Source organism: Manis pentadactyla, chromosome 12 (assembly GCF_030020395.1).
Source record: "Manis pentadactyla isolate mManPen7 chromosome 12, mManPen7.hap1, whole genome shotgun sequence".
Classification (NCBI taxonomy): Eukaryota; Metazoa; Chordata; class Mammalia; order Pholidota; family Manidae; genus Manis; species Manis pentadactyla.
This window is the reverse complement of record NC_080030.1, coordinates 46,182,593-46,203,224: the sequence shown is the minus strand read 5'-3', so window position 1 is coordinate 46,203,224 and position 20,632 is coordinate 46,182,593. Positions and strand designations below refer to the sequence as shown.

General features: G+C 38.0%; 1 protein-coding gene across 6 annotated transcripts in view; it reads left to right on the top strand.

The window, feature by feature from the left end:
* Positions 1 to 20,632, top strand: part of ADGB (androglobin) — a 175,165-nt gene that overhangs the window by 87,895 nt on the left and 66,638 nt on the right. For all 6 annotated transcript variants that reach the window (XM_057489120.1, XM_057489121.1, XM_057489119.1 and 3 more), the window contains exons 13-21: positions 3,886 to 3,919; positions 4,813 to 4,996; positions 5,759 to 5,822; positions 9,208 to 9,310; positions 11,566 to 11,707; positions 13,073 to 13,187; positions 15,537 to 15,704; positions 18,868 to 19,003; positions 19,608 to 19,745. In XM_057489120.1, the coding sequence (XP_057345103.1) occupies positions 3,886 to 3,919; positions 4,813 to 4,996; positions 5,759 to 5,822; positions 9,208 to 9,310; positions 11,566 to 11,707; positions 13,073 to 13,187; positions 15,537 to 15,704; positions 18,868 to 19,003; positions 19,608 to 19,745 (1,084 nt within the window). The remainder of the gene's footprint in view (positions 1 to 3,885; positions 3,920 to 4,812; positions 4,997 to 5,758; positions 5,823 to 9,207; positions 9,311 to 11,565; positions 11,708 to 13,072; positions 13,188 to 15,536; positions 15,705 to 18,867; positions 19,004 to 19,607; positions 19,746 to 20,632) is intronic.

Genomic DNA, 20,632 nt, shown 5'->3' with positions numbered 1-20,632 from the left:
TAGTATACGTTGAAAAGCAGAGACTAACAGATGGGAAATCTTATAAGGAGAATGAATAAACTTTAACATTTTCAAAGTTTTCTTTTTTTTTAATGTTAAGCTATTGCATGCAAAAATTACCATAAACAGCCAGCCTATTTTGCCTCTCTTCATTCTTTAGCCTTCCTCTTCAGAGTCACTTTTATTGTTGAAGTGTTTTTCTGGTATGTATCTCTGTGTATCTAAATAGTAGGCTTTATGAAGGCAGAGATTATGATTTTATCATATGTTGTTTCTCTCCCAGCACCCGTAAAAATTCCTAGTACATGGCAGACACTGTTACATATTTGTTGAATGACTGAATTCTGCCATTTCTTGATCTATCAATTTAGACGTTATCTCTTGACTTCCTGTTAGAAAAGATACGGCTTTAGTGCTCCCATAGTCCCTTACCGTGCCTCCACACTCCTGTCTTCCAGGTATTTTCATTCACAAGTTTTTGTTGAATCAATAGTCGAGCTACATAAGAATTTTACTGCTGAGGCATATATGATGGCATTTCTTATACAACTTTTTGTACCAGCTAATAACTGCATTTTTAAAATTTGATTATTTTTCCATAATACAGTAGACCTTCCCATACACTGGGTAAAAAAAACAAAACAAAAAGACTCAAAGCACCATTTGCTACATGGCCAAAGATATCAGGTATTCTATAGATGCTGACTGTTTTCCTGGAGATGTGACCCCTGGATTCCTTTGCATTTTTGCTCCAGTTCAAACTTATGGAAACTTGCACCTGTCACCTTGAGACTCCTTTTTGTCTCTCGCCTCTGATGGATTTTCCATTTCCTGGAAATTATATTTTCCTTCTAGTTTGTACCCTAATGTTTTTAGAGCACATCTTCCAGTACTTCCAGAAGAAAGATATTTGGAAGTGGAAATTATGAGAATTTGTATGCCTGTAAATGTCTATATTCTACCCTCCCATCTAATGTGTATTTTGGTGGGATATAGAATTCCAGTTTGGAAGTCATTTCTTTTAGAATTTTGAAGATCTTCTTAATCCCTTGTCTTCTGTCTTCAAGACTGCCCTTTTTTCTTTTCATTGAACATCACCACACAAAAAAAGGAAGAGTTAACTATATAAACTAGGTAAGATGGTTAGTTATCTAGATACTGGTAATTATTTTACAATGTAAATGTAGAGCAAATCATTGCTCTTGAGAGTACAGATGACACTGTGATCTTGATCATTGGTATGGGATTCTCTGTCCTGTCAGAAAGTTGTAGGGCCTTATTGTCATTCTTGGGATAATTACATTTTGCAGTGACTGGCCTTGGTATGAGTCTTTTTACATGAACTGTGCTGGATACTCCGTGAGCCTCTTCAATCTGGAAACTCATGTCTTGCAGTTCTGGAGAATTTTCTTATGCTGTTTCCTCTTCTTAGTACAATCTTATTAAGTCCATTCACATTGCTGTAACCAAGCTCCAGAACCCATTTCATCTTGTAAAAATGAAACTCAGTTCCCAATAAACAACTCCCCATTCCCCCTCTCCTCCCTCCCTTAAAACCACCATTCTACTTTGTCCCTATGAATTGACTATTCTAGGTACCTCATGTAAGTGGAATTGTTCAGTAGTTCTATTGTTGTGACTGGCTTATTTCATTTAGGATGTCTTCACAGTTCACCCATGTTGCAGCATGTGTCAGAATTTCTTTCCTTTAAGGTTGAATAATATTGCATTGTATGTAAATATCACATTTCATCTATTCATGCATCAATGGACATTTGGTGAATAATGCTGCTATGAGCGTGAGTACAAATATCTTTTTGAGTTGCTGCTTTTAATTCTGTTGGGTATATATTCAGATGTGAATTATTGGCTCATGTGGTAACTCTGCAATTATTCAGGAACTACCATACAGGTTTCCATAGCAACTGCACCATTTTACATTCTCACTAAAATACACAAGGGCTCCAATTTCTCCATGTCCTCACCAACACTTATTTCATGTTTGTACTTATTTTTTAATACTAGCCATCATATGGAGTGTGAGGTGGTATCTCGTAGTAGTTTCAGTCTACATTTTCCTAATAATTAGTGATGTCAAGTATCTTTTCAAATGCTCGTTGGCCATCTGTTTATCTTTTTGTGTGTTAGCTTATTTTTTGTTGTTTTGTATAAGTTCTTTATATATTGTTGATATTAACCCTTTATCAATATATGACCTGCAAACATTTTCTCCCAGAGATTGAATCACTTTCACTCTTACTGATTTCATCCTTTAATGCAAAGAAGTTTTTATTTTGATGTAGTCCAGTTTATTTGTTTTTACTTGTGTTGTCTGTGCTCTTTGTGTCACATCCAAGAAACTGCCACCAATCCAATGTCATGAAGCTGTCCCCATTTTCTTCTGTTTCATAGCTTTAGTCTCTTTGTCTTTTGTGTCAACTTTACTATCCAAACTTTCTTTCGAGTTTAGTTCACTTTCCTACTCCTAGTTTCTAAGAGCTCTCTCTTGTTCTTGATCATATTTTGTAGAAGTCGTTTGATAAATGAATATTCTCTTATCTTTCTGACTAATTTAAAAATCATCCCCATATATATTGTTTCTGTTTTCTATGAATCCCCCCACTCACACCCTTTAGTTTCTTTTATGTAAGACCCTTTCCTCAGTACAGGAAACTACTTTGTTGTACATACATATTTAAGGAATTTGTGGCATTAAAACCTGCTGAATTATAGCATGTACAGAGCTTGTCAACTGGTGGCTTTAATTTAGGGTAGTTGGCGATGAATGAACTTCATTTGGGAGTGGATTAGCTCCGAATGTCAGATTCCCTGGGGTTTCTCCCCGACTCCTGTCAGCTTCTCCAGTCACGTGTCCTCTGATCTCCCTGCGGGGTGAAAGGGGGTCACAGAGGTCGGGACACTTACTCATCAGCATCACTGAGGCCAAACAGCACAGCAGAGAGTCTCAGAGTTCAGCACTACACTTCTGCTTGATTCCTCTCCTCTCTGTAGACTTTCCTGCTTCCCATGGCATCTGAGAGCCCAAATCTGGAGGATTTTTCATTTAATTTCTCTGCATGAAGCTTGAAAGTGTCCTCCACATGGAACTTCCAGCATCCTGTTAAGAAGAAGGGTTTGGGGCAAAGAATTGGGATTTGTCTGCTCTTTATGTTCAACCCATTCCTGTGTTTTTAGCCCAAATCTCAATCTCTTCTTCCCAGATGCCTGCTAGTTATTTCTGGGGTCCTGTGGTGTACATGGGCTTGCTTTGCACTTTAGTGAGAGCATTTAGTGTTCAGTTATTTCTACTCTGTTATAACCTCTATTCATGTCACATCATCCAAAATATCGTTGACGCAGCCACAATCATATTAATTTATATCTTTATATCTTTTATACTATTTTAATTGCTTCAGAGAAAAGAGTTGTACAAATGAATTCAACTTTTTTCTCCATTAAAATTTTGAGGAAGCGTTATTTTAACATGAAACCAGCCATTTTAGGTTCTGTATATTAATTGTCAATCATAACCTCATTATATGCAATCTGTAATAATGACAGATGTCTCATATCGAGCAGTATAACCATGTAAAGATATTTCTGTTTTAATTTAACTTTTATTATAAAAATTCAACCATTTAATAAAATCACGAATTCTGTGTTTTAATGCAAACTTAAACTTGTGCTGATTATTTAATTAAAACTTTTTGAATTTTAAGGTTAAAAACACATCCCTTGTTACTATATGTTTTATTAAGTATTTGCAGAAATCTGTTTCTTTAATGTTTAAAAGACTTTAGCTCTTTTAAGTTGTGATGCTTTAGATAGCTGTCATTTTGTTGAATTCATAAATTGATTTCTTAATGTGTTCCTTTCAATTCACAGGGTAATATTGCTTCACAACTTGTAGTTGGAAAAGGTAAGTTAACAATCTTCTCATGACTTTTTTTTCACAGACATCAAAGCACAAAAGGAGCTCTGCTTCTCCGCAGCAGTTAGCTCTCCCTTCCCCTGGCTCTCAGTAATCTTTCTCCAGTAACTTCTCTGATGTGTTGAGTCTAATCTGCTCTTGGCTAAAAAAATCAGATAATCTCACTTGCTAAATTCAAGCTTACAGTCAAAATAAAAGACAATCTGATTAAGGGCCCACAAGTAAAGCTCATGTGTTTTGATGTATGCATGCTGTGATCAAAGCACTGAAACCATTGCAAATCCATCAGGTCCTAAATGAAGATTTGCCCAATCCTCAAATCCAAAACAAGTGTTCTGTGACATGTACGTATATAAAGTTTTGGTTCACAAAGTCTATAGTAACAATATAGTGTTACTTAACAGAAAGTAAGATTGTGGAATCACTGACTTTCAGGAGCAATTAAGTGGCTTACTGAAATACATTTATTACAATAGATCTCTCGTTCACCCTTTATGTTTAGTTGTCTGAGCCATCCCCTCATACATGAATATGCCTGTCTATAGCAGACTTCAAGTACATAAACCAGCTAATTTCTGTTGTAACTTTTTAATCTCTGAAGAATGTGTACACATATTTATGAAAATTATTTCAAAATATCTGAACACTACTATGCATATGCATGTAAGTTACAATCTCCTGAGTATGTGAAAATGTATCTATATGAACTGCCACAAAATTGAGATCTGCATGTAAATGATTATCTCAGTAAATGTTTTTTTCAGAATAGACTTTGATATATGAACTCCCCTCTGTATTTTTTCATATCTTAATAACTTAATTTTTAACAAGTTAATATTTAACAACATAGATGTGACATGTTTACCTTCTGCTATACACAGATGAACCAACAGACCTTGGATTGAATGAAGTAGCCCATCGAGCTGAGGGATTTAATTTGGAGAGAGATTTGCTCAGCCAGACAACAGCCCCACAGGAAAAATCACAGGAGGAACTTACAGCAATAAATACTGCTATTTCTAAGGAAATGTGGTTAGATTTTGATGATTTTTGCGTATGCTTTCAGTAAGTATAATTTTTTGTGTGCCTTGAGTATAGTGGATATAGAAGCTATTCATTTTTAGCTATCATTTAAAAGAGTGAAGCCAGTATTAGTCCGGTGTTGATATAACATAAAGCAAAAATGTTAGAAGGAAAATGGGTGAGTTGACTGTCCATACAGAACATAGGTCAACTTCAGCTTATCCTCAAAGACTAATTTGTTGACTGAGATGAAGATAGTTCAGTCACTGAGATAGATCATTTTTTCCCTTTAGGAAAACTAATTCAGTACAGTTGTCATTATTTTTCCCCAGCTTTACTGAGGTTTAATTGACAAGTGGAATTGTAAAGTATTTGAAGTATGCATGGTGATGAGTTAATATCTGTATGCATTGTGAAAGATTCTCCCCATTGATTTAATACATCATCACCACACATATCTACCTTTTTTTTTTTTTGGTGAGAATATGAGAATATTTAAATTCTACTGTCTTAGCAAATTTCAATTATTTCAGTGTTGTCAACTATACTCATCATGTTATACATTAGATCATCCATCCTTGTTCCTCTTGCAACTGAAAGTTTGTACCCTTTTACCAACCTCTCCCTCTTTCCCCACCTCCCAGCCTCTGGCAATCACTTTCCCCCTTTCTAATTATTTTTTGCCTTTCATCTATCTTTACCTTGTTCTGCCTGTTAACTATTTGAGTCTAAACATGTAAAACCTAACATGTAATATTAGTCTGTTGCATATAATGATAATGTGTTATAAATAATGTTTTTCAGGAATATATATATTTTCCACAAGCCAAGTTCATATTGCCTTAACTTTCAAAAAACAGAATTCAAGGTAAATATATTATGATCTTTTCTTTTTCGCTTCTTACACTTAAATGTTTAATAGAATCATGCTAGTGAAAAACACCTTCAAATTTATCAAGCATTTCTATGCTTGTAACATTATTATATGTAAAAAAATAATTCTTAGGGTCTTTTCTAATCTCTGATCCAAACAATTAACAAAATTCTGCTGCCTTATATCCCTAAAAGTGGTCCATTTGATTATGCTGTAGTGGTTCAATCCTGAGCTTCATTATTAAGTGAAAATTCATATTAAGAAAATTGTTTGATTTATGCGTAAATGAAGGAGAAGCACAAATGAATTCACAATATTTGATTTCAGTTAGTGTTTATTGATTTGCATGCAGTCCCTAAAACATAAACACATCTTCATGACCATTTTTGTTACTTTTGCCCATGTTCTTCCCTCTGCCAAAACTTCATTCCCCTCTATCATTACTGCCATTATCTGTCTAATTCCTAGAAGTCCTTCAGAACAGCATGGATGTCCTTGACCCTGTGAAACCTTCTTCCCTGGCCACAGAGTCTGGGTCAAGTACCCTGACTCCATGCACTTTATACGACCTATTCTTCCTCTGTCCTAACTGCCTGATTACTTCTCTGTGACCCTCCACCTACCCACCCTCTCCATGTCAGCATCTTAAAGACTCTGTCCTTTGGTTTACTATTGCAATACCAGTCCTGGCATGAGGTAGGAACTCAATAAAAGAAAAAATGGTGAATGAATTCAGTAACAAATCTTGCATTGAGTGAAATTTGGGGAAAAACTATGAAGCCATTTAGTTCTGGGAAACAAAACTGCACTGAAACTTGCATGATAATCTCCCATCTCCATGAGCAGTACGCTGCTGGGGAGAAGTACGTGTCTCAGAGATGCTTTTCCCCTTTGCGCTTGTACTAGATGAAAACACAGGCAGAGAAAACCTTCTGGGCTTTTCTCAAGAGGCGCTCTGGAGCTGGTTACCTGCTCTGAAATTAAGCATCAGGTCTGTAGTAACCAGGGTGGTGGTGGGGAGGAGAAATGGCCCACTTAGTCCTGGAGTTTATCTATAAAAACACCCAGAGGGATGCTTCACCTGTATGAAGGTAACAAAACTGTTCATTGGGAACAGTTGAACCCGGAGTATGGCATGAGAATATCGGAAAGTTTATAGTTAACAGGCGTATTTCCATGTTCCCAGTACTGGCAATTAATGACAGTCATTTATAGGTGCTCACTCTGTTACCAGCCCTGAGCTCGGCTTTATTGCATTAACTCCTCTTGACAAACTTTATGTGAGGACCAGTGCCGCCATCATTTTTCAGTGAGGACACTAAGGCAGATCAAGTTTGCTTCAATTGCCCAAGATCACCAAACTAGTGAGTGGCACAAGCATCATGAGAACTGGGTTTGTCTGACTTGGAGCCTGTGCCTTTCTAAGCAGGTGTGCCTTTAGAGAAGCGGATTAGTGGCTCTGAAGCCACACTGCCTGGTTTTGAATCCAGGTTCCACTTGGAATGGGACACTCAGCCAGTCATTTAAGTTCTCTTTGCCTCAGTTTTCTTTTCTATAAAATAGCAGTAATGAGACCTATGTCTTAGAGTTGGGAAATAAATGAGAGATGTGTTTCCCAACTCTATGAGAAACATACTGTTATTAGTAAGTGTTAACAAATGTTGGTTGTCACTTATTTTTTAAGGCAGTTTGCATATGAGTTTTTGTTATGATCACTATTCATATGTGTATGTGTGTAAAAAAATGGAAAACTGTTCTTTATTCAGATCCTATTTTTACAAACCAGCTTAGCAAAATAAAATATTGTTATTAGCCCTCTATGAGTCCCTTCATTCTCCTGATGTTATTATTTTTATTTATTTATTTATTTATTTGCACCAATGATGTGAGAAAACGATAGTTTTTCCTTGGAAGGTGTTGGAACCCAAACTTAGCCATTGGTGTGGCCTGAAAGGCAGGAGTGGTTGTGGTCCGAGTTCAGGCATTCCTGATTCAGGGGCCTCAAGCTTTGCTTGCTGAGCTGGGGGCACAGAGCCTGAGGCCTCTCCCTCCATGTCCCCTAGTCATGAGCGGCGCTTCCCTGCACATTCCTGGACCGGTGCTCAGTGTGGGGGTGAGGCGGGGGCTCTCAAAGGTGCCTTGTGCTGGCACCAGGGCAGAGTCCCTCCATGTGCCCTCCAGGGCCACCCTGCACACAAATTCTGACTCTTAAAAATGACAGTCAATAAGCTAGCTATGTACAAACTCCTCAGGCATGCAGACTGGAAAATTCAGGGGTCTTTCATAATTTTAGATAATGAATATTTGAAACAACTGCCTCTATTATGAACATGTTGCAGCTAAAAGGAAACAAATTGTCAAATGCTAACTAGTGGAAAATATTGAGGGAAACAATCATTTAAACATGGTTATATTGTATCAAGAATGACACACTTGATTAAGTAACAAGGTTTCCTTTTTTACAGTATTACTGAAGATTTTTCTTTTATATGTTACTGGTTATTTAAATATTGTAAAATAATATGAAAGCTTTTAAAGTATAATGACAATTAAATTAACATATTTTCCTATACCATCAGTCAAAATTATGTTTGAAGCACTGAGAATTTGAGAGGCAATGATAGCACAATAGTCAAGACCAGCCTTAGAATCATGGAGATAGATAAACCTTCTTTTGAATCTCAGCTTTGCTACTTGCAAGCTGTCACTCTTGGCAAATTACTTACCCTCTCTGTGCTTCCATTTCTTCATGCATAATTATGGATAATAATAGCACCCATATAGCAACAGATTGAGATCATGTGCATGTAACCATTATGTAGCTGTCCTTTAAGGGAAATTCTGTTTTTACTCAGTACTTTCTTGCATCTCCAAAAGAAAAATTGAGTCTGGTGCCCTAGCGAGCAATGGGTATATTTCTGAAAATCTTGTAGAAAGACGTAAGAGAGAGTTTGTATTTCATATCACCCTGTAAAATACCTTCATATATCCCCATTACACATTTCTATTCTCTGCCAAAGTTACTCTGTGGCCTGTCTGCTTATCAGGAACCCATTCCCCGAGCACTGTTCAACCCTGGCCCAGTCTCCTTGATTCGACATTTCTGAAACACAGCCTTCCTTTCCTTGTGAAGAAGAGCTTTGACTCTCGGACTGTGGCCAGGCTCACACAGGCCCTGTAGACACAGCTTCTGTGGACTACTGCCAGCATGCACTCAGTGTTATTGTCTTCATATTATTAAACCTGTAATGTACTTACTGTGATGTCTAGAACATAGTAAGTACTCTGTAAATGTTAAATATTGTGTTATTATCAGAAGTGGGAAATACACTGTTAGTACACTAATATTAAGTTCAATGATTGGTTTGATTTCTTGTAGTTCTCAGACGAACGTGTGTCCTACTCTCTATTTGTGGATAGTCTAAAACCTATTGAACTTCTGGTTTGCTATTCTGCGTTGGTACGCTGGGGAGAATCTGGAGGTAAGAGGGCATGGGAAAATTCAGGCCAGGGAAAATACAATAATAAGATTTTTAGGCTCTGGATGAAGGAACTTACTCCTTCTCCAGGCTCTGTAAGAAAGTCACACTTACACCGCCTCCTGTGATGAGCCTGCTGCTCAGACAGCGAGGACTGTGCTCACCCCTGCCGCCTGCACCTCGTTCGCGGCAGTCACCTGTTCTCCTCTTTGGCACACCTCGCCACTCTGTTTTTCTTCCACCATCCCTGTCAGCATTCTCCATTCCTTCAAAATCTATTGAGAAACATGAACTCTTTCTTTGATTTGACAATTCTGAAGCTCTTTTCCTGCATCCCACGTTGGCCCCCTGCTGTCGCAGTTCCACATTAGGACTTATTCTGCCAATAGCTGCATCATCTCCATCATCTCAATTTCAGGCTCGCTGGCCACACCCCCTGACTCTCCAAGTCATGCCCTGGAATCCTGCTCCTGAATTCTTCGATTCCACTGGGACTACCATCCATCGACCCCACCACATTTTCTCTGTCCCTCATTCTCCTTACATCCTTATTTCTTTTATTCCCAGCATAGTTTCCATGGGTCACCATTGAAATTGTATCCTCACATATACTTCTCATCTTATATTCCTTGTGAAATCCCAATATTGTTCAACTAGACAACTGAACTCTGCACCTGACCTGTGGTTGCATCAGAGCAGCTGCATGTGACTGGATTAAAAAAAAACACCAGTGAGTCCTGCTTCAGATTGAGGACCACAGGCCTCAGGAAAGCCCCCAAGCACTGCCCACATCTCCCCAGTTCATTCTTTCTGCAGCCCTCAGCTCATGGATGACAATCTCAAACCTTCAGGTCTCTCTGTCTTTGCAAATCTCCAACACCCCCTCTCAGCCTCATTTTTAGCTGATGACCTCACTGCTGCTTTCACTGGTGAGAAAGGAGTCATCAGAAATGACGTGTCTCATCTTCTCATGACGAACTCTCCCAAGCTCCAGTCAGCCTTCCCACTATGTCTCTCTAAGGTCAGCCCCTTGCACACACATGCCCATATGCACAAAACATCATTCTTTAATTCCGTGGACTGTTGTTAAAACATTTATCTCTAACTCAAATTAACAGTACTTGGCACTGTAGACATTCACTATTGGCTGAATGCTTAATACTAAATGTCTCGCCAACTTTGAGGGCAGAAACCATGGTTTTCCTCCAAGCCATATCCAATGTTTTGAATGGTATCTAGTGTATAGCAGGTGGGTAATAAATATCTGTTGAATAAACTTTTTGAACTTAAGTGGTATAAGTTTAGTATGTCTAGCTAACCAATAGCTCCTAAGCCATACCATATCCTAGAGTATTTAAATTATGTGTGTGTAGATGTGTTTCAAGTCTTGTTATGGACTTATATCCTCAGCTTGAATATTATCTGGAAATAGGGTAAAAAGATAAGTCCTGTGGATGTAATGTACGGCATGGTGACTATAGTCAACAATACTGTATTGTATATTTGAAAGTGGCTAAGAGGGTAAATCTTAAAGAAAATCATTACAAGAAAAAAATGTTTAACTATATCAAGTGATGGATGTTAACTTATTGTGCAAGTCATTTCAAAGTATACATATATATATCAAATCATTATGTTGTACATTTAAAACTAACACAATCTGTTATGTAAATTTTATCTCAGTAAGTTTTTTATAATTTAAAAAGTATTTTACCCTCACCTACTGATGAAGAACAGTGAATATTCTTTATTCATTTTAAGAGAAATGCTCAAAATTAAGATTAAATTTTTTGTTAATTATTTGCTATTTCTGCACACTGTCAAAACTAAGAATCAAAAGTAAAAACTTGTGGGATATTTTGACCTTGTTTTGCCACCGTCTTAGGAAAATCTCTTACTTTCCCAGATGTGATGTTTAGCCTCTTCTAAACTGCCTTTTGAGGGATATTGTAATTACTGCCTTACATAATAAAAGTGATGAGGAATCCCTGTGTCCTACTTTTTCTAACTTTCCCACTTCTGGTTTCTTCACCTGAGGGGATGAATATGAAGGAGAAAAATAGGACAGAGAGGAAGGTGTAGATTCCACTTGAATATTATTTCTGATGAGTATTTATCCAGAGTAATTTCTATTGTATTTATGAACATTTTTAGGATATCTCTAATGCCTGTTTATTATTACTACTTTTATTAATGTTATAAAGTGAAGGCCAGCTATATTCTCACAGTCAAATCTTAATATTTTTTACTTTTCCTAGCTTTAACAAAAGACAGCCCCCCGGTAGAGCCTGGACTACTTACAGCGGAAACATTTTCTTGGAAATCTCTGAAGCCACGTGATCTCGTTCTGAAGATTCATACATATGCTACCAAGGCTATAATGCTTCGCCTGCCCGTTGGGTATGGAGTGATTTCATTTTTCCCATATTAAGTATTTTTTAAGGCTTCCTAGCTATTTATTACTAGATAATTAAATAATACGGAATCTAGGATATTGTCTCCTAAAGTGATTTCTTAAGGGACAGGTCTTTCATTATGGTTCTTAAGAGAAATAATTTCATGAACAAATAAATTGAAGAAAGGCTGTATACTGAATCTCCTTTTGGAGTATTCATAACTGTCTGAGTCTGGCAATTTCTTAGTAAAGAATATGGTTTAAACTTCTTAACCCAGCATTTCCTAAAATTAATTTATTAAAGAATCCTTTTTATTTTCTTATAAATCTTATTACAGTCCTTAGCAAGAACCACAATTTTATTTAAAAAAAGACTGAGAAAAACTGCATTTTCCCCTCCCAGTCTGTAGATTTACTTGTCCTTAGTTTTTTTTTTATTATCTCTAGTTTTATTTTTAATTAAGATAAAGTTGGTTAAAAACAGCACATTTTCCATTTTAAAGAAAGTATATATAGTCAAAAGGTTCTCTTGGTTTTGATAAGTAAAATTCAAAACATTACCTCATATTTCAGATGAAATAAATGTTTTTACTGGATTTCCTGAGATCCATCATGCTAATTCTATGTGATCAATGAAAAACTATGGCTCTTGTACAAAAAGCAAAGTGTAAGCAACAGAATCAAAAGCTAAAATAATGCATGGCAAGCATCCAAGATACCTAGAAAAAAAAAATTTTTTTTGAACTTCAATATTTTTTCACATCCACCCTAAAAACTCAGGCATGGAGAGATCCTCCCAGAAATCATTACTCTGCACGCACATCCATTAAGACAACCAAGGACAGTGAATTAACAAAGAATTGTGTATCTATGTTTCCCCCTACAGGACCTAACCTATCAGCACATGTGTTTTGAACATGCTCTAAGCATTCAGTAACTGAGGGGAAATGAATATCCCTGCTTTCAGTGATACCGAAACCTGGTAGGAGAGACATGGTTTAACATACCTGAAATGATGCATTTGTGAGAAAATGGTTATGACAACTACCAAGCCGTATACCACCCTGAATTATTGTTAGGGAAGGATCAAGACAAGCCTTTGGCAGTGTGGCTGCAGGATATGGGAGAAACCTTCAGCACGTTCAAATTCATCATTTACTGTAACTGTTTGTGTTTGAAATATAGATTCCATGATCCCTGGGAGTTCTCGGAGAACGGAAATTCAAAGGTCTTTATCCCACCTGTGTTAAACAATTCAGCTATCATTAACATTTGGCTTCTTCTGAGCAGAAACTGTCATCAAGCAACTAACAGCCGCAGGGACTGCAAGGCAGGAGCCCTTGGGCCTCACATATCGCCGTTTTCTTTAGGAGACACATGCTGCTCTTCGCTGCGTATTCCCCGGTAGGACATTCCCTGCACATCTGCAGCACGGTGACGTTTGTCATTGGGGATGAAGATGTCGTGCTCCCCAACTTTGAGCCGGTAAATATTTAAGCAACTGTGATTTTTCTGTGTGCCTTATTTTCAAAGATTTTGAACTAAATCATATCCCCATTTTTTATTCAACCTAGCCTTTTTTTTTTTTTTTTTTTTACCATTTCAAGACTATTAAGAATATTCTTCAAGAAATCCCCAAATATGAAACATATAAGCAGTCTGAACTCTGTAGGGACACAAATGAAATAATCTTAGTTTTTCTCCAACAACTGCCTTCACCTGTACTCTATTGAGTCCCGTTTTGCACCTGTGACTATTTCAGGCCGATCACAGCACTACTGGTCCTTCGGGAGGAATGAAGGGCCAGTACAGTCCTTTTTATTATAGTTTAACATTTTGGTACCATACCCTCCTTTCACCCCTTCCTTGGCCAAGGGAACTTGGAGGGTGTGTGCCTGGAATTCAGGGACAGAGGATCCCTGGAAGGTTCTCCATCTCCTCTTTCTTCTCTTGGCTTCTTTTGAGTTTCTCTTGCTCCTCTGTTCTGACAGGGTCTGAAAGAAGAGATGAGGTAAACGGGGCGAGCGCCTCCGCTGAGGTCCTATGTGGCTTTAGATGTCCTCTAAAGGATATGCAAATGGGGCAGATTTGCAAAGGGCCCGCCCACTGCATAATTCAGCTTCACGTTCTCTGCCCTCCTTTCTCCATGTGGCACAGCCTCATGTTAATGAGGTAGAATCCTCTCAGCCAGTCAGCAAGCCTCTAAGCCAGGGTGCCAACGAGATGGCTTAAGCTCGGCTCCCTCATGCTAATGCTTCCATGGCCCAGCTCTGCTCCAGTCATGCATTCTGGCAGCGCCGGTGCAGGACTCCCCGTGGCTGCCTCTTCTCGCCACTCCGTCTCTCACCAGTCCTCTCCTCCTGCTCCTTTGACAAGAAGGGAAAGCAGCAAGCCCACCTTGCAAGTAGATTCCCCTTAGGCCCTCATTATTTTTCTCCTCATTATTTTAGATTCTTGTTCTGTCTTCTCTTTTTAAACAATTCTGTTTCAGGTAGTAGGGATTATCCAGTTTGTTTACTTCTTTAGGCGATTTAACTTACTAAATGTTTAGTTATTTCATTCTGTGAACTCATATTTCCCTGTGATTATCAATGCCTCCATCTTGTAAAAATGTTTAGGGCGCAAGGCCAGGCCCCATTATTCTTTGGTTCTAATGAAGAAACAAAAGGGGGTATAGACTGGTCGTAGAGCAGAGAGACCCAAGCCGCTCAGAGCCCTGCAGGATCATGCCCAGCACTTGACCAGACAGCTTTTCCGGTCATGGTTTCCCCTCAGGGAGGAACACCACTGAGAAGTGCTGGGTTTTCCCCAGGCTCTGGAGGGTTTGGGACGAGGTAATGGAGGAGTAAATGCATGAATGTGGCAAGTCGGTTGCATCTGTTTTCATCAGCTTCTCATCAGTAGGAAGTCTGTCCCGTTTAGGCATACCTGCCAGGCCGTTCCTCAAAATACCCGCGGGGCGATGATGACACCATGGTGCCCCCTAGAAAAGGGGCCAAACTGACTTGACAAGGTTTTCCTGCGACTTCTCCCTCTTCCCGCGGCCTCTCAGCACCTGCGGCTCCAGGCAGCTTCTCCGCTCCCACCGCGCACCAGTCAGGATGATCTGCTAACTGCTCACGGCCTTGCCTGCCTCTCTCTCTGGTTTCAAACTACACATTTATTGAAACTTGACATCCATTTTCTTTTCCCCCCAGCTTTATTGAGGTTTAATAGGCAAAACTGTAAGACATTTAAAATGAACATCTGGTGATTTGATACATGTACACATTGTGAAATGATTCCTGCCATTTAGTTAACACGCCATCACCTCACATATTTATCTTTTTTTTTTTTTTTTTGGTGAGAATGTTTAAGTTCTATTTCTTAGCAAATATCAATTATATAGTACAGTGCTGTCAACTATAGTCGCCATGTGTTACATTTAGAGTCTCAGACCTTATTCCTCTTATAGCTGGAATTTTGTATGCTTTTGCCAACCTCTCCCTATTTTCTCTAGCCCTCCAGACCTCACAACCACTCTTCTATTCTCTCTTCCTATAATTTGATTTTTTTTTTTTTTTGGATTCCACATGTAGTGATACCATACAGTATTTGTCTTTCTCTGTCTGGTTTATTTCACTTAGCAAATGTCCTGAAGGCCCATCCATGGTGTCACCAATGGCAGGATTTCCTTCTTTCTCGTGGCTAAATTTTATATGTAATAATTCATAAATAATTATTGCATTAGCCCTGTAACAGAGGTTTACCATAATAACAGAAATTAAATTTTGTATACTTAATTGCACTTAAATAAGTGAAAGTGAGGCTGGCTGCTGTGCTTTGTGTCCACAGGAAAGCTACCGATTTACAGAGCAGTCTCTAACAATTCTGAGAGCTGTTGGCAATGTGATTGCTAGTTTCAAAGACAAGGGTAAACTTCCTGTGGCTCTGAAGGATCTGCAAACAGCTCACTACCCTGTACCTCTGCAGGATAAAGAACTGACCGCACAGCACTTCAGAGTAAGCATGTCCAGTTTATGATGTTCCTAGAGGGCTATTTTCTAGGTGAAATGCTGTATCTTATGTTAGGTGACTCTCAAAATCAGAGCTGAGAAAACATTTTGGAGGGAGACAGTTTATTTGGGAAGTGAATTAAGTTGGAAGGCATGAGGGAGAGGTAAGAATGAAATGAGAAAGAGAAGACTATTCGTTAGTGGTGTGATGATTACTGCTGTTGGTACAGGGACCCAGTCACCCAGGGGATCCTGAGGAACTTTGTAGGTCATCCCTCAGCATGTCCACCAGAGAAGGGAGGTTGTGACACTTACCACCACCTCTTTCTGCAGCAATAAATGGGTGCCCTCAACGGCATTAACTTCCTCATGCTTGTAACTTGGGCCTCTGCCCAGGCTGAGTAGCATTCCGGCTTCACAGAAAGCCTTGTGGGAGTGAAGCTGACTTTGTAGCAGCCCCTAGGCATCACTGACATTTTGGGCTAGGTGATCTTTGTGGGACTGAGCCACACACTGTAGATGGATCGCAGCATGGCCCACCTACATGCCCTAGTGCCAGTAAGCATCCTGTTGTGACAACTAAAAATGCTTCAGACATTGTTAAATGTCCCCTGGCGAGTACCACTGCTGGATTTAGCAAATAAAAATACATGGCACCAGTTAATATTTTTTATTAAAGACTTACTTTTTTAGAGCAGTTTCAGGTTCACAGGAGAACTGAGCACAGACCCCATCTCCACACACGCACAGCCTCCCTCATCACCAACCTCCCCCACCAGAGCAGTACTTTTGTTACAGTTGAACACCTTACATTGGTAGATTATAATCACCCCAACTCCATAGCTTACAATTATGGCCCACTATTAATGTTGTACCTTCTATGGGTTTACACAAATGTATAATGGTATGTATCCATTGCTGTAGTCTCATAGAGAGTAGTTTTGCTGCCCTAAAAATCTTATGTGCTTTGAGCATTCGTCCCTCCTGCACCCCAAGCCCTGGGGCAAGCATTGATCTTTTAACCTCAGAGGGGATGCCCCAGCAGGGGTACCCCCAAATCTCCACTGATGTGGTAAGTCCACTGTTCTCTCTGTAGGCTTATTCCAGCTCTCTAGCAGACATATGTCTTATCTGAAATCCCGTCTTCTGCCCATAGTCCTAATTCACTGTTGTCATCAAAAATCACGTATAGATCAGAGTACTGTGCTGTACAAGGTCAATATGATGGAGGACTCTGAACACTCCAACTGTAACAGAGTAGGAGGATTAATATAATTTTTCTTATTTCTATCTCAGATGTTGAAATACTCAGGATGTTGTATTAGTATGTCACAGAAAACACATTCAAGCCACAGCAAGGAGCTGGATGTCTTGACTTAGTTTTAGGATTCAGGGACATCTTCATAACACATAAGGGCAGGAATGACCCAGTGAGAAACTTCAAAGAGGGCACAGAAAGCCCTTAGAACTTCATTTTCTTTTTCCTCTTTATATATATGTTTTCTCTACTCCTAAATTCACATCACGGAAAAAAATAGCTTCTAAATTTTACATCCCTTTTCCATGTAAGGCCAGTTTCACTGGAAATTGATCCTGATTTCAAATTATTGGTTAAAGTGACAATGATTTGTTCAGCTTGGGTTAGATGCTTGCTTGTAGGCTTTTCCACTACTGCCAGCAAATGGGGCAGGTACAAACTGGGGTAGATTGTGGATTAAGTCCCTGTTCTTATGCATGTGGAGAAGGGTGAGGAGTTGTCAGAAAATGTGGACTAAGCAGGAAATGCAATAGTCATATGCCTTTGAAAGGCACTATATTTCACCAGTTCTAAGATGCCTGTTTCTTATCACACTTGAACATCACAATGAAATCAAAGCATGTCTTACAGCTGGTATTCCTTACAATTGTTGCTGGCCAGGTGGCATCCAGAATTCTCTGCACACACATAGATTTGTTCATAAGAGTTCATGTTATCACTGCTTCAAATGAAATATATATTGTTTGACAAACGCTTAATCCTTAGGGGAAGCAAATTAAGTGGCTTATAGAGAGTCTCAGAGAAACATGAAAAGAGGGATTTTTCTTCATACTAGAATGACTTCCCCAGGGCTCTGGAAAAGAGAGAGAAGGAAATGTGTGACTGGCCTAAAGTCATCTCAAATAGTGCCCCAGAAGCTCTATGTAACCTACCAATCACATTATTCCCCATGGATATGTAAATAGCTAAAAGCAAGCCAGTAGAAATATGTGCTGCCTGATTGTTATTCTAAGTGGCATAACTGTATAAATGGAATCCCTCAGCATATCAGGATAAAAACTTGGGAGAAGGAATATGTGTTTTTGTTGTGATCTAATAACCTTCTGCCAGTCCTCTTTGGAAAGATCAAGAATGAACCAGCAGCCACACTTAATGAATGGGGGTCAGTGGCTTGAGAAAACCCCAGGAATGAAAGTAGGATGCTCTTTAGGCAATGGTGCGTCTTTAAAACTTTTGACAATATGAAGGACAAAATTGTATAGGCAAGTACAGATGTTAAGTTATTTCAAAAAGTGATTTGCAGCAATAGGAGTTTGAGCATGAATACCTTTACAGAACATTTAGCTAACTTATGTAGCTTATTTTTTGTGTGTGTATTTGAATGAGATGCATGATGAAAAATCTATGTTTTAATCTAAAAGAGCTTTTTCAATAGGAGTAAATACTCACAGATGATAATAAGAAAGTGATTAAAATAAAAAACCTCTAAGCAGCATATTTTGTTTTTTTGTAGCACATGAAATAATGTGTCTTACAATGGATGGCATCTTAGAATCAATGAAATATGGTATTGAACTTACTTCAGCACAAGAACAATATTTTTTGTCTTATAGTACATCCAACCATTGTAATGTTGTATTTTGAGTGCACACTAAAAACTCTGTTGTAGTGATTAAAATTTTATTGAACTAGAAATAATCACATGATAATTTTGGTTTTTTTACTCGGTGAGTGAGACTTTGAAGAGCCTTCTCTTAGATTGTGTTTATAACTGAGAAATATACATATATATATATATATATATATATATATATATATATATATGTAAAGTAAAGTTTTCTGGAGCTTCTCTGTCCAGGAAACAGTATTTTCTTGGTTTAAAAAGTATACTAGTATATTTTATCATTTTTAGGTTTTTCATATTTCTTTATGGAGTTTAATGAAAAAAGCTCAAGTAACAAAACCCACTCCTAACTTAAAATTTGCATTTCGTGCTATGGTTTTGGACTTGGACCTGCTTGATTCATCCTTGGAAGAGGCGTCTTTAGGTACTGATTAATTTTAGGTATTTATTTGACAAAGGAATCCCTAGCCTTATATAAGATAAAATTTTTATGGAGTAGGTAGAACAGAATAGGGCTGTACTGACAGTTGTAGAATTCAGCTGTGCTCTGGGAAGCCCAAAGGGCTCCAGGGATCTGCCCTGTGCCCCCTATGCCGCATACTTCCAAGGAGAGCCCAGAATTTCCGTTTTATTTGTTCCTGACCTTAAAAAGTTTGAAAGCTGCTAATCTATACAGTAAACTTTGAGGAATTTTGGAAAGATCCTCTAATCCAAGTAACCCTCCTCTCTTCCTCTCCCAATGCTCTATTCCCACCATTTTATCATTTTCTTTCAGTTTTGAAAAACCTGTTGCTACTTTCTCAGGGGACTTAATAGTAATTCACTAATGTGACATTTAGTGTGTTTCCTTTGTCCAGAATGTTTGCTTTCCAAAAAAAGACCACCTATGGAAGACAATGTTAAATATAATGACAAATCTGTCGTCGTGGCCCTGTATGTGTCAGAGGGCTTTAGTAATGAAAGGCATTGAAGATCGGGGAAGGGATTAAATATAACTTTCAGCCCAAAGTTTATTTTTCTCTTCTCAGCGGAATGCATAGACATTAAATACAGCATGCCAGTGAGTGATAAAGATTATTCTCCCACGGAAGGAGCTGCAGCAACTAAAATTCAAGCTCTGTGGAGAGGGTCTTATGTCCGATTGCTTATGAGAGCCAGAACACCAGGTATAATTTGTCAGTGTTTATAAAATGAACTTGTATATGTAAGAATGAGTATTTGTGTGTTAGTGAAAAGTATTCTAGAGTTACCCTGCTTTATGGCTTGGCTAAGTATTTTTAACTTTATATCGAAATCCCTTCAGGTCAGGATGTATGTTACACGGCTCTCTTGTTTTCAGAATTTAGCACAGTGTCCGGCACAAAGTATGAACAGGACAAAGATTTGCTTAAAGAATGAATGAATAAGTGAATGATTGATTATGTCTTCTGAATCTATTGTGAGCTCTTTAAAAACAGGAAACTGGTCTTTTTCTCTCTGTATCCCCAGTGTCTACCAGAAGGCTAAAGCAGACAGCTTCAGCTAAGTCAGATGTTTTTATATTTCTAGACCATCTTTCAAAGATATGAATGAATGAATGAATGAATGAATGAATTGAATGAAAAAGAGGCTGTCATATATGTCCATGGTGACATACATTTAGAAGGCATAAAATACATTTTAAGTATACTATTATATTTATTAAATCAAATATAATTATGTATATGAAATAAACTTTTTGTGAAAGGTCTGTTTTATTTTACCTTTTTGTCAGCTTAAAATAAAGCACTGCACAGTCAAAAATTGTGTTCAAGCATCTACATTTTGTAATTTTTGTTGATCTTTTCATAAGAAAAGCCTTACCTCCAATAGAATTCTTTGAGTATATTGAAACATTTTGTTGTAAAAATATCTCTATTTGAAACATTTAATGAAAATAATTAAAGTGTTTAAGCAATAAAAACTTTCCAATAGAAAACTATTACTGTTGCCTGATTTTTATATTTTTTCTTTTAAAAAGTAAATTCAGCAAATTAAACATATGGTAAAATATATTTTTCGTCCATATATGCTA